This window comes from Rhamphochromis sp. 'chilingali' (assembly GCF_963969265.1).
Source record: "Rhamphochromis sp. 'chilingali' genome assembly, chromosome: 4".
Lineage (NCBI taxonomy): Eukaryota > Metazoa > Chordata > Actinopteri > Cichliformes > Cichlidae > Rhamphochromis > Rhamphochromis sp. 'chilingali'.
Genome location: NC_137948.1, coordinates 13,161,508 through 13,175,160, shown reverse-complemented (window position 1 = coordinate 13,175,160; position 13,653 = coordinate 13,161,508). Strand labels below are relative to the sequence as shown.

Here is a 13,653-nt window from a genome sequence, read left to right as displayed (position 1 = left end):
TCTTCTTCGCCCTCCTTTTCCAGGTGTTCGTAAATTTTGCCAAGGACCAAAGTGACGAGGACCACTTGAAAGATGTCCATCTGAGCAAGCGGGACGCTGTTGTAGTGGACATTTCCCAGCTGAACTCTTTTCTCACAGACAACAAGACCAGGGAGAGCTGTGTCTGATTCCACAACATACCATCTGTGGGAGTTGCAATGCTTCGCCCACCCTCCCCACGACCGAGAAAAGATGGACCACTAAACTCTGGGGAGACAGACTGCGTTCATTTTTTTTTTCTACTTTTTAGTCTTTTTCAATTGTCATCATTTCTCAGTGGACCTGCATTTCAATGCACAGCCTCTTGAAAAGGCAGAGACTGCAGGTATTGTGACAGACACTGAAACAATGAAAGCTCAATGCAAATCAATGCAAGAAATATATATATAATTATGTTTAAGATGACGAGATATTTCTGTGAGGGTAGGAGACAGGTGCTTCTCCTTCACTAGATTGACAGAAAGAAAGGAAAGACTCAGAACACTTGAACTGACAGCAGAATTTTAATGCTGTATTAGACTGGAAAGCATGTGTAGCCTAGCTACCCACTCAATGGGCAAGACCCAGGGGACGGCAGAAGATCTCTCAGTTTTAAACCCCTTTCCTAAAGTAGTTAGCTGTGGTCAGTGAGGGTGTTAATATATTTGCCTGTATGGAGAAATCAGGATGATATAAAAAAACAAATTTGGATCAGTCACTGCCAGCTGTTAAATCTGTTCAACCTTTTTAACCTGGTTAAAAACAGACTGACTGCTTTTTTATTCAGGGTCAAACCTTTCTAGATTTCTTTTCATTACCAAGCGCAGTTTGGGGGATTTTTTTCTATATCAAATGATGGTTAAAAAAAAAGCTTTTACAATCCACTTTTAGTCACAAATGTGCAATCATCAGCATAGTAATTTTTACTAATTACATTTTTAAAGGTAATTTAATTCCTCCAGGCAAACATAACCTTGACAGAGTTACTTTTCTTCAAATAACAATTAAGAACTGCTAACCAAGTTGTTTTGTTTTTATTTGTCGTACTTGGTGTCCTTGACATTGTCCAGCATAGTGCCTAAACTGGTGGAGACAGAAATTTGAGCACTCCATTAAAACAACAATGTATGTAGGCTGCCAAGGAATGTATAAGACAGATACCAACATGCATCAAAGCACAAAAAAAGCCCAATTTCTTTGTGTGTATAGAGAAACTTGACTGTTTTGTTTTAAAGTGTGTCCTTCATCGTGAAAAAACAACAACAACAACAAAAAAAATCTTGTGGTTCTTTGTTATATGCACAAGATGTACAGTCTGCTATGCTGGCTTGTTGTTACTCACTCTGTCCTGTTCGGACAAAGGAGGGCTAAGGATTACTGAAGAATTTTTGAAAGTCAAATGGAAATATATAGTGCATGCTTTCCAATGGGCCACACACCTGGACTGTCTGGCCTTTTTTCTGTGTACCAAAGCATGCCGCCAGATCTGAGTGTGACCAGGATGTGCTTTTATAAACATCAGTGCGAGGGTACCACGGAAGCTTTTCAGACCTGAGCCAGTGCCGATGTGGATATTATGTACAGTAGCAATTTTGTGATGTCAAGTCGAAAAAAAAGATGTTACCAGTGGAGTGAACAAACAGTATCTGTGCCAAATGAAGATGAATATGTATCCTTAACCAACCAGCATAATCTGGAGGAGGCAAATGTTTTTTAAAGTTTGTGTTGTGCTTTTATCCATCAGCTCAGTCAAAATCCTCCTATTCTCATTGTCAACAGCGTGAAACAAACTTGTGCTCTCATTCAGTCTTATTTAGACTGCAAGTTCTTTCTATCCTCTGGTCATGTTGCCAAATTCTACTCTGTCCACGTCCATAAACTGCCACACTGAAGGTATCTGTGCTGTCAGTAGCTCTGATATAGGACAAGCTGTTGAGATATTTTGTTTATAAGAGCTAGTCAGTAAGCCAGGCTAAAATCGAGGACCATGTCAATTAATACTTATGCTTGTAATGCTTTATAGTTCAGAAGTCCAATCCAGGCTTTAAGGTGATAACAGGTGCTCTGTTTCACGCGGAATCTCGGAAGGGGGTTCCAATATCTCGGGGATAACTGCTCTGGGGCTGACTCTGTTACCAACACAAAGGGTCTGATCCCCATCCCACCAAACCCCTGTTTTAAATTTGAGCACTTTATAGGTTTAGTATAGTCTTTTATTTCAACTATTTTAAAGTGGAAATCATGGCAAAAGAGACATGTAAAAACAAATCTCTGCACTGGAATACAGACAAAACAAAGTTAATCCACTGCATAAAACGATTTGTTTGAAACTTGAAATAGAGAACAAAGGCTTACATGTGATCGTGAGAAATGAGTGAAATAGTCAAAAGCAGAGATAGTAGCAAGTTAACGAGAGAGCGAGACAGTACTAAGGTAGGGATTTTTCTCTTCTCATGCTCAATATTATTATTTGTTTACATTTTTAAGTATTATGGCCGTTTGTGGTTGTTACCCATTATGTATAGTTATTCTTTACAGTAATAAATTCATACATTTTCAAAAAAAAAAAAAAAGGTTCACGATGTGATTACTTTGACTTTGCTTTCACAGTACCTGTGTGCTAGATTAAAAAAAGAAAAAAAGGGTGGGCTTGTCACATGGAAGTTTGTAGCTACTGGATGAACAAAAGATCAGTTTATGTTTGGGTGTGTGGGTTAATGTGTGCTGGTGACTAAGTTTCTAGAGATTTCATGCGTCTGTGTGTCCATTTTCATCTGCTGTGTTCCCACACACGTATACACACCCACCACACACACATTTTATTTGCCTTTAAAAAGAGAAGCATACTCACGGGTTCCTGTCACTCCGAGTTATTCACCCACCAACATCATGACTGGGAGAGTTGTTTTTCTGGGACTTCTGCTCATCTGTATGACTGCAGGTAACAAAGAAAAGCCCTCTATTCTAAACAAACAATCATTCTTCTGTATGTGGGGTACTTTTAAGTGAAATTATATTTGTGTTAGATCGGGGTTAGTTAGTTTGGGGAGCAGCTGCAGTTGTAGAAGCACACTGACATAATGAAGTTTTATTGTTTTACAACACTGAGTTGAAGGCTTTATGCTTCAACACTGATCACCAAAAACAACAGTCAAATGTCACAGACAAAATATCTCTGTAAAGTATAGTTAAGTTGACTTCATTATAAATAGGAAATACAGAATACTTGGTTACATATGCATACGCATTTTGCAATATGGGGCTGTTATGTCAGGTGTGTCAGTTTTACTTTAGTTATTAAATTCTATGCACTCATACACTTAGTGAACATTTTACATATTAACAATACAGCAGTAGTAGTTTCTCATTCTAGTGCACAGTTTGAATCAGTGTAGTTACTTCTTTGAAGGCCAATTTTTTTTTTTTGGCCTTTCTTTATTTCTTGACTATTATATGAACTATTTTTAATATATATATATTTTTAAAGTTTTCTTTGGGTTTTTTTAAGGTGCAGAAGAGAGGTCTGGACTCATGAGAAAGGTGACATATTTTTTAAATAGAAACTTTATATTTGAGTACTTTCGGGGATTGGATTTGTTTTAACTGAAGCTACAGCTTTGTTGCTGAAATGTTGTTAGTATTATTGTATCTATTATAGAATATAAATGACAAATGTTTACCTTTCTGCCAGCCTACTTGTCCTGACACGGCAGAGATTGTGGCGTGTCCTTTGAACCTCTCTCCTGTATGTGGCAGCGATGGAAACACTTATGCAAATGAGTGTCAGCTGTGTGCCCAGAGACAGTGAGTACACACAGCTGCTCTACACTCCCAGTATTCACACATTACTTCAACATCACCCAAGCCTGCATTAAGGAGGATATAATACTTGCACATCCATCTGTTTGTAAAAAATAAATTAAAAAATAAATTAGACAAATAATTGCTTCATGATTCAAATAATGAAGCTTTCCAGGTCATTCTTGATTCATTTTTACGAGTAATAAGCATGTAGATGTTAGTGATTTTTTAGGAAAGTAATAGTTATATCATGGGAAATGATAAAGTTCTACATTTGAACAGGTAATTTAGCAGCAATGCTCTTATTCAATATTGCCAAAAATACTGACAAAACTATAGAAGATAGGATTAAGATAAGATAAAATCCTTACATAGGGAATATTGTGAGTCTGAGTAAAATAAATAAAGTCAATGCTGCGGTAATGTGAGGGTTTTTTTTAATTATCAGATAATTTAATTATCAGATAATTAAAGTAAAACATTATCTTATATAGGCTTGAATCTTCCTCAAATGACAGACAGATTTAGCTACAGGAAAGTAATGCTATTTTAGGATGATGTATTTCTTTTAAAAAAAAGATCTCTGTCTCTGTTTCTCCCTCTTTCTGTTTGTTCATGACCCGGTAACTCCTGACACATTTTTATCTCTGTTCACAGATGAAATGTGACCTGTAGTTAACATGACCTCATTTTCACTCTTTATCATATGTTAAACTAAAAGTCATTTGACAGAAATCATCCCAGTCATGTTGTTATTATTTTCTTATCAGATCAACGAAGGTGGACATTATGATTGTCAAAGAGCAGAGCTGCTGACCTCCACACCTGGTGAAGTCACTGTCAAGGGCCCAATCAGAATCAAGTGAAATGATTCCAACTGTTTTAAATACTTACCGCAATCAATAAATATCATTCAACAGTGTGCTTGGGGTATTTTCTTTTGTTATCCACCAAATTCACATTTCACCAAAGCAGACAATAATAAGGAGAGTGAAACAGACGAAAGATTGAACAAATGTTTCAGTGAAGACAATGCTGAATAGAAGAAAGAAAGAAGAGATTTGTTATTTAGAGACAGGAATCAGTGTAACATTCCTTTGTAAAGTGAAGACACAAGGTGAATGAACACTTGGTTATCTAACTGGGTGAGCTAACTGTTTACACTCCTTTCACTGAGTAACACAGTGGTCGATAGTGTATGTGTGTGGCAGAAAGAGTGACAGAAAGAGGAAGGACTGGACAGACAAAGAGCGAGACCAAACGAAAAAAGAAAAAACACAGAGGACAGTAAAACAGCAGAGTTATAAAAGTGTTGAGTCCTGAGGCCAAAGGTCAACTTCATATTAGTCACATGACTAAAACCAGGAAAAGGAGAAGTGGGATCACTCCACAGCCTGCTTTATCTTTACAGCACAGCAGAAACAAAGTTTTCTGGACAGTAATGAACCAACTTATCGAAAGATGATTAGAAACTTGCTGGAACATGAGTGAGTACAAACTTTAAACACTAAATGTTAAATGTGTTACATTACAGATCTTTACTTTGTTGTAATCAGCTGTATATTGTTGTCGCCGTTCGAGTTTACAAACTGATTCTAGGAGTTTGAAACAAAGACACAGGGACAGAACTTGAACTGACTTTATCAGTGCACTATGAACCCTTTTTATTAAATGCTCTTTTATCTCTATCTGATTTCGTAAGTAAAGCTTTGGTAAGGTTTTGTAAGGCTTATTCCACTCAGATCAGCACTTTAGTTTAAATAGGCTCTGTCCTGTTGGTGTCTTTTTAGTCTATCAAATTAATTTGTACTCAGCAGAACAAAAGGGAACAAACTAGGTGTTCCTTAATTTGTCATGTGTTACAGTGCATTATGTTACATTGTGTTCATAGTATCGTTGTGTCTCCAGGGTCTCCCCGGATGAGGATTGTCACCAAAGAGTGTCTGTGGAGCTAATCTTGCATCTTTCACTCATACCAGCAGTAAGCTATTCATTCATTAAAACTGGATCTTAGACATGGTCAACTACAACACTGCCTATAATAAGACCATATTAATAATGCAGAGTTTCAGAAACTCCCTTAATAATTGAAATTTGTTTTGTATTTGAACAACTCAAGTATGTAGTGTCCCAACTTAATTTCAGCCAGGCCTATTTTATTCAAAAGATGTCTATTATCCATGGTGGGGTGTTTTTTTTATTATTAACTTTTTTTGTAGAGAATTGAAAAATATTTGTAATGCAAGTAATGTGTTAAATTACGTTATCAAAAAAAAAATTATATTTACTATACCACCCAACAGTGGCCAGAAATACAAGCCAGAAACTGTCACCTAACTCAAGAAATGAATAAGTGTTGTGTGTGCTCACAACAGAAAACTTAGCACTCTAACTTTGAATGGTAACTTTAGTCACTTTTACTGAAGACAACATTGAAAAAAAATAAAAGAAAGTCTGGGGTGACTCTAAACTTTTGCATAGTATTGTGTAACCAAGGATTACGAGTAGCACTAGCGCAGTGCTACTGGGAATGCAGGGTAACAGCATAGCAACATACAAAAAAACTGCTGCCACAATAAGTGAGCAGCACTGACTGGTGCAGCAATATATAAGGATCAAATAAAGCCTTTATAAGAGACCCATATGCTCACCCTATTTCCTTGTTCACACAGTTGATGCGAACATGACATTATTATTTATCATAGTATTTATGATGTGATATCTTTTCATCCAGGTGTTGATTGCAGGGGTGCTGTCATTCCTTCAGAAACGAGCCCAGAGGCTGGCCATTGACGACAGACTGCCATTCCTAGATCGACGTTTTGCTATAGTTGTGTAAGTCAACAGGAGTAGTAACAACAGATGGGTCCTCAAGTCAGTGTCTTATCTTTTATTATACAATAGAACGAGACGTAAATATCAGTCATAAGTTTGTAGTTTTAAACTAATGTATTGGTGTAAAAATTAATTAAGTATGCAATCATCTAGGTAAGGAATTCTCAGAAAGTTGATTTTGTTCTTCGTTTTCAGTGGGAGAAAGTTTTCGTCACTCTTCCTCTCATGACTGAAACCAGCACCACTGATGAACAATGGGAACAATTACTCGTCAGCCCGTTGTTTGTCAGTAGTGCTAGTTTCAGTCATTATGCAAAACCACTGTTTATAACGTTGGGGAAACCTGCATTCAGCTGAGACCGAAGAAGTCACTTGGATGGGTGACGAAACCGTTGTCCTACTGAAAACGCTACGTCCAGATGACCAGAATCAACTTTTTGGGATATCCCCTACTAAGTTTCACTGACATCCTTTAAGAATCATTTACTTGTGTCTGTATGACTACAGCATCACTATGGCTTTTTCTGTACTTATGGTTGTTTTTCTATTAATCATTGTGCCTCAGCCCTTTGGATACTGTAGGCAGCCTCAGTAATCGTTGGTCTTATGGCTTTGCCTTTGGGGCCGTATCAAGCAGCGTCTTGCTCCTGTTCTCTGAAAACTATGTCCCGTTCACTGTTCCATCCTGGGCCAGAGGTACATTGTTATCCTCTTACTTTTTTACTGTAGAGTTTCCAAGAATTGTGTTGACAGATACACTGTTCTGACTGTTATCCTCAGCTTTTCTGTACCTGATTGGAGCTTTAGAAGTGGGCTTGGTTTATTTCCCTTTCTTTGCCTGTCTGTCCACACCATTCAGAATGACAGGGGCAGTGCTGGGAATACTCTACTCTCTATTTTGGTAAATATTCAGACATAGTCTATGTATGCATGTTTTACAACATCATTTAAAGCTTCTCATAAACTAAAACAAAAATAAACTAATGGTTAATTTAAAAAAGGAACTAAAAACACAAAATATAATAAAAAAAGTTGGAGATTAAATAGATAGATTAACTGGTTGATGTGTGGGTGATTTAATTTTATTAACAACCGTATTACACATTTGTGTTTTTATGTTGTAGGATAGGAATTACAGCCTGGGAAACAGTCACTTGTCCCAGTGGTAAGGTAGGAAACCCAGCAATGTACCGTCCATCAAGCTTTCACAATATTCGACCCATGTTAATTAAAGGCATTCAAACTCTGCTGAACATTTAGCTATGAAGTTGCCTAGTGCATTAAGCTTTGAAGAACACATTTATGATTGTCTGTGTTTATGGTTTTAAAGATACTGGGTAAATACCAAAAGGTGATTTCCCAGTGGCCCCGTATGCTCTCCCTCATCTTCCTCTTCGGGCGATTTATTTACATCCTGGTCAAAGCTATTCGAATACGCCTGCACATGGAACAAGAGGTCAGAAATACCAATACATGGATTGTGATGATTCCTACTAAATACGTGTACAACATAACGTCATTACTGCCATCAAGAATATTATGTTGTTGGTAGCAAATGTGTGTGCATGTGCCCCATTCTGCCTGTAAACACAATAGCTCACATATTTTTTAAATTCTGATAAAACTTTGTAAGGGTGTAGAGTGGGGATGTGTTAACATTACATTAAAATTTGACTTACATTCACCAAGGTCTTCAAGTTGAACTTAATGATTTATTGGTTAAAAATGGACAAAAAGTCTCATTACCTCATCACACAAACTATTATTCTTACCAGTGTAGTTTGTATTTTCAACACACATACACATTTTACTAAAAATAATTACAATAAAAATTATGTCAGGTATTCTCTATTGAAATGGGCTTCAGCAGGGCAAACAACAATAGCCTGCAGTACAAACTTCCATACATTTTAAAAAAAGAACAAAGAAAACAAAATTCATACATTAAAAATACAAAGATAATAAAATGAATACTACCCAGATAGTAGCTGCCTTGGTTGAAGTCGATGTCAGTTGCTATCTTAATAACGTTTTTTTTTTCATAATAGATTAGAAAGTTACAATTTTTTATGAATATAGTGAATTTTGTCCGAGTATGAATGTCTGAATCTGTTGCCAGGACTCTGCAGAGCTAACTGAGCGACACCAGGTTCAGCATGTTAAGAGACTGCTGCAAAAGACACCCGGACATAGGTAAATACACCCACTCGTGTACACGACTGAAATTGGTTTAAGGCTGCCGGCAACCAGCGCCATCTTACCCTTCCTCCCGTACAGACATTACACAGACATCACATGGGGAAGACAGGTCAGAGAGGTAGAACAATGGAGGAGAAAAAGGAACTCCACCCATACTGATACTGAGCCGCTAAAGTGAGATCAGTTTGAGAACAAAATAGAGAACAGAATAGACATCCCCCCTCATTGCATAGACAGCATCATGGTTATCATGGTTCCGAATAGGTAGATGTTGTTCAATCTCCTCCATCAAGAGTGTCACCAGTATTTGTATTTTTACAAATCTTCAGGGTATCCTAGTTTCATTCTAATATAAAATGTGACTCAACATTGGATGTTAAGTTTTAATGACTGCATTTTATAGAAACCGAGTTTCAGACTGATTTAAAGTCCAGTCTGCTGTGTTCAAGCCATTTCAAAAGGTTTTAGTATCAAAAATGTGAGAGTTAACAATCCAGCTAATTGAAAATCACACGTGTCACAGTTCTGTAGAGAATTTTCAGTGCTGTTAAAAAAATGCTGCAGCTGCTATTGAACCTAAGAACAGGACAAATTGAAACTTTTCATCCATGTTTGTGTTGCAGTATGCCACTTACCTGGTTCCAAAGGAGGGTTTATGAGTGGGACCCCCACTTCAAGTATCCCAGCAGAATCATTGGCACTGTTGTAATATCCCTAATAGGCCTATATACGGTACGGAAAAATATATTTTATGATTTTCTTGAATTGTCTAATTGATTCCCTTTGTTTGGTGTTATTTAAATGATTTATACTTCTTCTGCGGGGACTCCTATATTCATTTATCTTTTCCATTCCTTTAGATGACACTAGCAGACTACAGTGTCAGTAGTTCTACTTTTGACAAAATTGAAACTTGGAAAAATACACTGAAAGATGTGGTTACTGCATGTAACGAGACAGAATCCCTGGGATACATGGTACCACAGCTGGAAGAATTTATCGTTGTGGCCAGGAGTAAGTAGTCCCTTCAGACTTTTAAAGGGGGAGCATTTATGAACCCTGTGATTAATATCACATATTATGTGTAAAGTGGATATCAGACACATTTTATTTCCTGCTGTTTTGAGAGTTAATATTGCCAGTAGGAATTACCAAATAAACCTCTATTAGAAAATTGAATAATATTTTTGTTAAATATTAGGAACACAATGGTCATCGCCATTTATAAGAATACAAAGTAATATACAGTAATATAAAGTTATGTATGTTTGAATTTATGTTTGTTTGTTTATTTAAGAATCCTGGCTAGCCACCACCATCTTTGCCAGTCTTAACTCTGTTGCCTACACCTTCCATGTTTTGGCATGTTACAGGTAAGAAATTTAAGAAACGGGTATAATGACTGTTAGCTATATTTAGTTTACAGCAAGACTACCATTTCTACTACCAGCAAGCAGACAAACAGATCTGAATTTGTCTGTAATTTAATGAGCTTACTGTTGCTTTAGGAAACACTTAAGGAGGCTCTGGAAAGGACAGAAAGTATTTCTTCCTGAGAAGTTTCACAAGCCTAGATCTGCTACGAGTGTGGTAAGCAAAACACTTGGATGCAAACACGCATACTGTAGAGCTGAAGTGATTTTAAATTATTGTATTCTTAACAAAGTACACAAAAATGTTTGTGCCATGAATTTTACCAGGCTTCCATTGCAAGATACTCGGGCTGGCAAATCGCTTTCACACTGTGGGGTAAGCTTTTCTTACCGTAAACTTTCAAAACAAGGACAACTGGCCTGATCTAAATAGGACATCCTGTATTAGGACTTGAGAACCAAATCTTAAGAATCATTTTCATACAGTAGCTTTCATCAAAATGCAAATCTATGTAGATGTAATCTATGCCAATAGATGAAATTAATCACAGAAAAGCTGTCTGACTTATTATACAGGCAGCTATTATAAGGAAAATATTTTTACAGTTGTTAATTATTTCTGCTTTTTTTAGGCTACCTGATTGTCCATTTTGTCCACTTCCTGTTTGCTTTGCTGATTGCTTACGTGGTGGTTCTTCCTATACTGAATGGGAAAGTGCTTAGCATGCTCTCCACACTGGGAACTATATTGTAAGGCTGTTTTTCTTTCTATAAGTGTGTTGCTATGATTACATATATAAATTAATGTGCACTCTGGCTGACCTTTAATGTTTTTCTGTGTCTCTTTTAGTCTGACCATCTGCATTGTAATTAGCCTGGTGATTCTTCAAATAATTTTGGTTCAGATCTTCTTCCTTCAGAACAAAATAGATGCCACAGACAAAGAGAAACCTCTAGCCCTCAACAACAGGTAGGTGTATCTCATATAAAGTGTGTTCTTGAGTCACACCAACACTCAGATCTTTCATTTGCCAGCAATTCATCGTGGTAGAAAAATGCCAAAAGGCATTTTAAAAATCCCAAAATCTCTCGTAAATCTCACATACTCAGTAAGTGGCTCATTAGATAGCAGATACAAAATATTTAAAGTAGTACGAAAGCATTATTGGCACTTTTTCAAGGAGATTTGCATATTCACAAGCAACCAGATGACCACCAGAGTCATAAAGAATTATAGTTAATATTTAATAGTTAATAGATATATATTGATTTCCAATGCTAACATCACTTAACAATTTTTTTCAAATATTAATAAGACAAAAGAATTTAACTCAAAGCACATTAACTTGAAATCACAATTTCCCCCTTTTTAGGAAGGCATTTCACTGCTTCAACTACTTCTTCTTTTTCTACAACGTGGTTATGGGGATGACCACCTGCATACTGAGGCTTCTTTTAAGCATTGTGGTGGGAACATGGTTGGTGTCTCGCATAGACCGAACTATTATGCAGCGGGGGTATGAGAACATGGATGCTGGTAAGCTTAGATTCAACTAAAAACATATAGTTAAGAAAAAAAGATCACAGCCAAACCTAAACTCTTTGGTATTTTAATATACTGCAGTAATAATGAAAAATAATTTTATCATTCATATTATTTGATGTCCAGAAGACCACATTCAGATGCATCCACGAGATGGCAGCATTTCAATGAGAATTACAAGTTACTTTGTCTCAAGGCAAATATTGGTATCAGTCAAATATTGATTAAAGCTAGTAAAAAAAAAACAACAAAAAAAGATGTTATTTCACAAATAACATGTAAAAGACATGTAAAATGACAGCTTTGTGCTCATTTGTTCTTATGTTACTGCAATACCCTGTCTGATGGTGTGTGAATTTGTATCTCTGAATATTGATAATTGTATTTCCCCTTTTATCCAGGCTACACTACATGGATTGGGATGATCTTTGCTGACCATTATCACAACAACCCAGTCATGGTATCTTTCTGTCAGATGCTGGTGTCAAGTACGCTGCAGAGACACAATTCATCTGCTTACTCCACATTCGACAATAATGTGTCAGGTCAGTGGTGTGTCTGTGTGTCTCTTCCATTTATAGACACCTTTATACTGCTTTGACCTTTCTGTCATCTGATCTTTCTCAAACTTCTGTTTTATTATCACTTTCTGTTTGTTCAGAACCCCCTGTGAACAGTCGGGCCAGGAGGCGTTGGGCTTTGCTTTACACATTACTAAGGAACCCTCCCCTGATCATGCTAAGAAAGCACCACCTCTCGTCATCATCTCCCCCAGCAGACACAGTGCTGCAGGCTTGGATTTTGGCATCTCAAACACAGAGGCAACAGGCATTGTCAGAGCTGCCACCAGAGATCAAATTGCCACCAGAAGAAGACTGTTAATAACACATTTGATTCCGGTTCTTTAAAAAAATATAAGCTGGAATCCAATGAATGACGAAGACCTTTAATGGAAACTTGTTATAAAGCAGAAGGAAGTTTTTCAGCACTGCCATAATCTCACTACCTGTTATGTCACCAGCTGAGAGTGCCATAAATAAGTTTAGAACAACTTCACTAATTTGCTAGTTAGTGAATGTACTTCTTTTTAATGGAGTTCTGTGGCCTAGGGTCTGTGGGTTTTATGCGTGTATTGTTTTTTACAAATACATAGTTTTTACTCAGACTTGGCATAAGAATTCAAACATGAGTTCATGCCATCTCTTTCCCTGACTCAGAATGAAAGCATCTGCTGTGAAGGCAAATTAAAAAAATATATAAATGTATAAATGCAGGGATAAACAAACCTTTGTATATTGTCACAACCTCTATAACATCTCGAGTTGGAGCTGGCCATACAGTTACTTGACCTACACCACACAGCTATTGTGCTTGTTATTTTTATTTTGTCTTGGCAGCATAAAATCTAACTGCTAATAAACACTACTTTTCCTTAAATGTCTGGTTGTGTTTAATAGTGAGCATTCATACAATTTTTTATAGTAGTACATATATAGAAAGGCCAGTGTAGGTTGTAGGTTGCTGAAAATAAAATCAAAATACAAATTAATAAAATGATACCAGAAATCCTAGAGTTGATGTTATTTGGATTAATACTTTGAACAATTAATCAAGGATAATGTATACCAGATGCAAAATTACTGGTATATTGTATGAATGATGCAAAACAGCATACTAATAATAAATTTACAACAAACATTTGCTTTGAGAATAGTGAAGTCTTTTTCTGCGATAAAAGTTTAAATTTTCCACAACACTTAAAAGCAGCTTTTCAAAAAAATTGATTAAACCTTTTTTGTGTGATGTAAGAAAATATGTGTTAGCTAGCTAAATGTTTACGAGACAAATAAAAAAAAAAGCGACGTAATGTTTAAACGTATATGA

General features: G+C 36.5%; 3 protein-coding genes across 4 annotated transcripts in view; all 3 read left to right on the top strand.

Moving 5' to 3' along the window:
- LOC308395686 (phospholipid-transporting ATPase ABCA1-like) overlaps positions 1-2,564 on the top strand; it is a 35,087-nt gene extending 32,523 nt beyond the window's left edge. For both annotated transcript variants that reach the window (XM_080880612.1, XM_080880611.1), the window contains exon 49: positions 24-2,564. In XM_080880612.1, coding sequence (XP_080736738.1) covers positions 24-167 — 144 coding nt within the window. In that variant the 3' untranslated portion in view covers positions 168-2,564. The remainder of the gene's footprint in view (positions 1-23) is intronic.
- A 300-nt stretch (positions 2,565-2,864) lies between these two features.
- Positions 2,865-4,716, top strand: spink4 (serine peptidase inhibitor, Kazal type 4). The gene is made up of 4 exons (XM_080880068.1): positions 2,865-2,959; positions 3,527-3,558; positions 3,710-3,822; positions 4,590-4,716. The coding sequence occupies exons 1-4, from the start codon at positions 2,908-2,910 to the stop codon at positions 4,633-4,635; spliced, it is 243 nt and encodes an 80-aa protein (XP_080736194.1). The 5' UTR covers positions 2,865-2,907; the 3' UTR covers positions 4,636-4,716.
- A 479-nt stretch (positions 4,717-5,195) lies between these two features.
- On the top strand, positions 5,196-13,194 carry stra6l (STRA6-like). Its single transcript, XM_080880550.1, has 18 exons — positions 5,196-5,306; positions 5,728-5,800; positions 6,554-6,654; positions 7,220-7,350; positions 7,435-7,555; positions 7,779-7,824; positions 7,985-8,110; positions 8,774-8,847; positions 9,477-9,585; positions 9,714-9,867; positions 10,151-10,226; positions 10,362-10,443; positions 10,554-10,602; positions 10,859-10,976; positions 11,077-11,196; positions 11,600-11,763; positions 12,171-12,314; positions 12,431-13,194. The coding sequence occupies exons 1-18, from the start codon at positions 5,281-5,283 to the stop codon at positions 12,649-12,651; spliced, it is 1,935 nt and encodes a 644-aa protein (XP_080736676.1). The 5' UTR covers positions 5,196-5,280; the 3' UTR covers positions 12,652-13,194.
- Positions 13,195-13,653: the final 459 nt, after the last annotated feature.

Coding starts and splice junctions, on each gene's coding strand:
- spink4 (XM_080880068.1), top strand. CDS start 2,908: ATGACTGGGAGAGTTGTTTTTCTGGGACTTCTGCTCATCTGTATGACT. Junction 2,960..3,526: donor GCTCATCTGTATGACTGCAG/GTAACAAAGAAA, acceptor GGTTTTTTTAAG/GTGCAGAAGAGAGGTCTGGA. Junction 3,823..4,589: donor CAGCTGTGTGCCCAGAGACA/GTGAGTACACAC, acceptor TTTTCTTATCAG/ATCAACGAAGGTGGACATTA.
- stra6l (XM_080880550.1), top strand. CDS start 5,281: ATGATTAGAAACTTGCTGGAACATGA. Junction 9,586..9,713: donor CCCTAATAGGCCTATATACG/GTACGGAAAAAT, acceptor CCATTCCTTTAG/ATGACACTAGCAGACTACAG. Junction 10,444..10,553: donor CTAGATCTGCTACGAGTGTG/GTAAGCAAAACA, acceptor GAATTTTACCAG/GCTTCCATTGCAAGATACTC.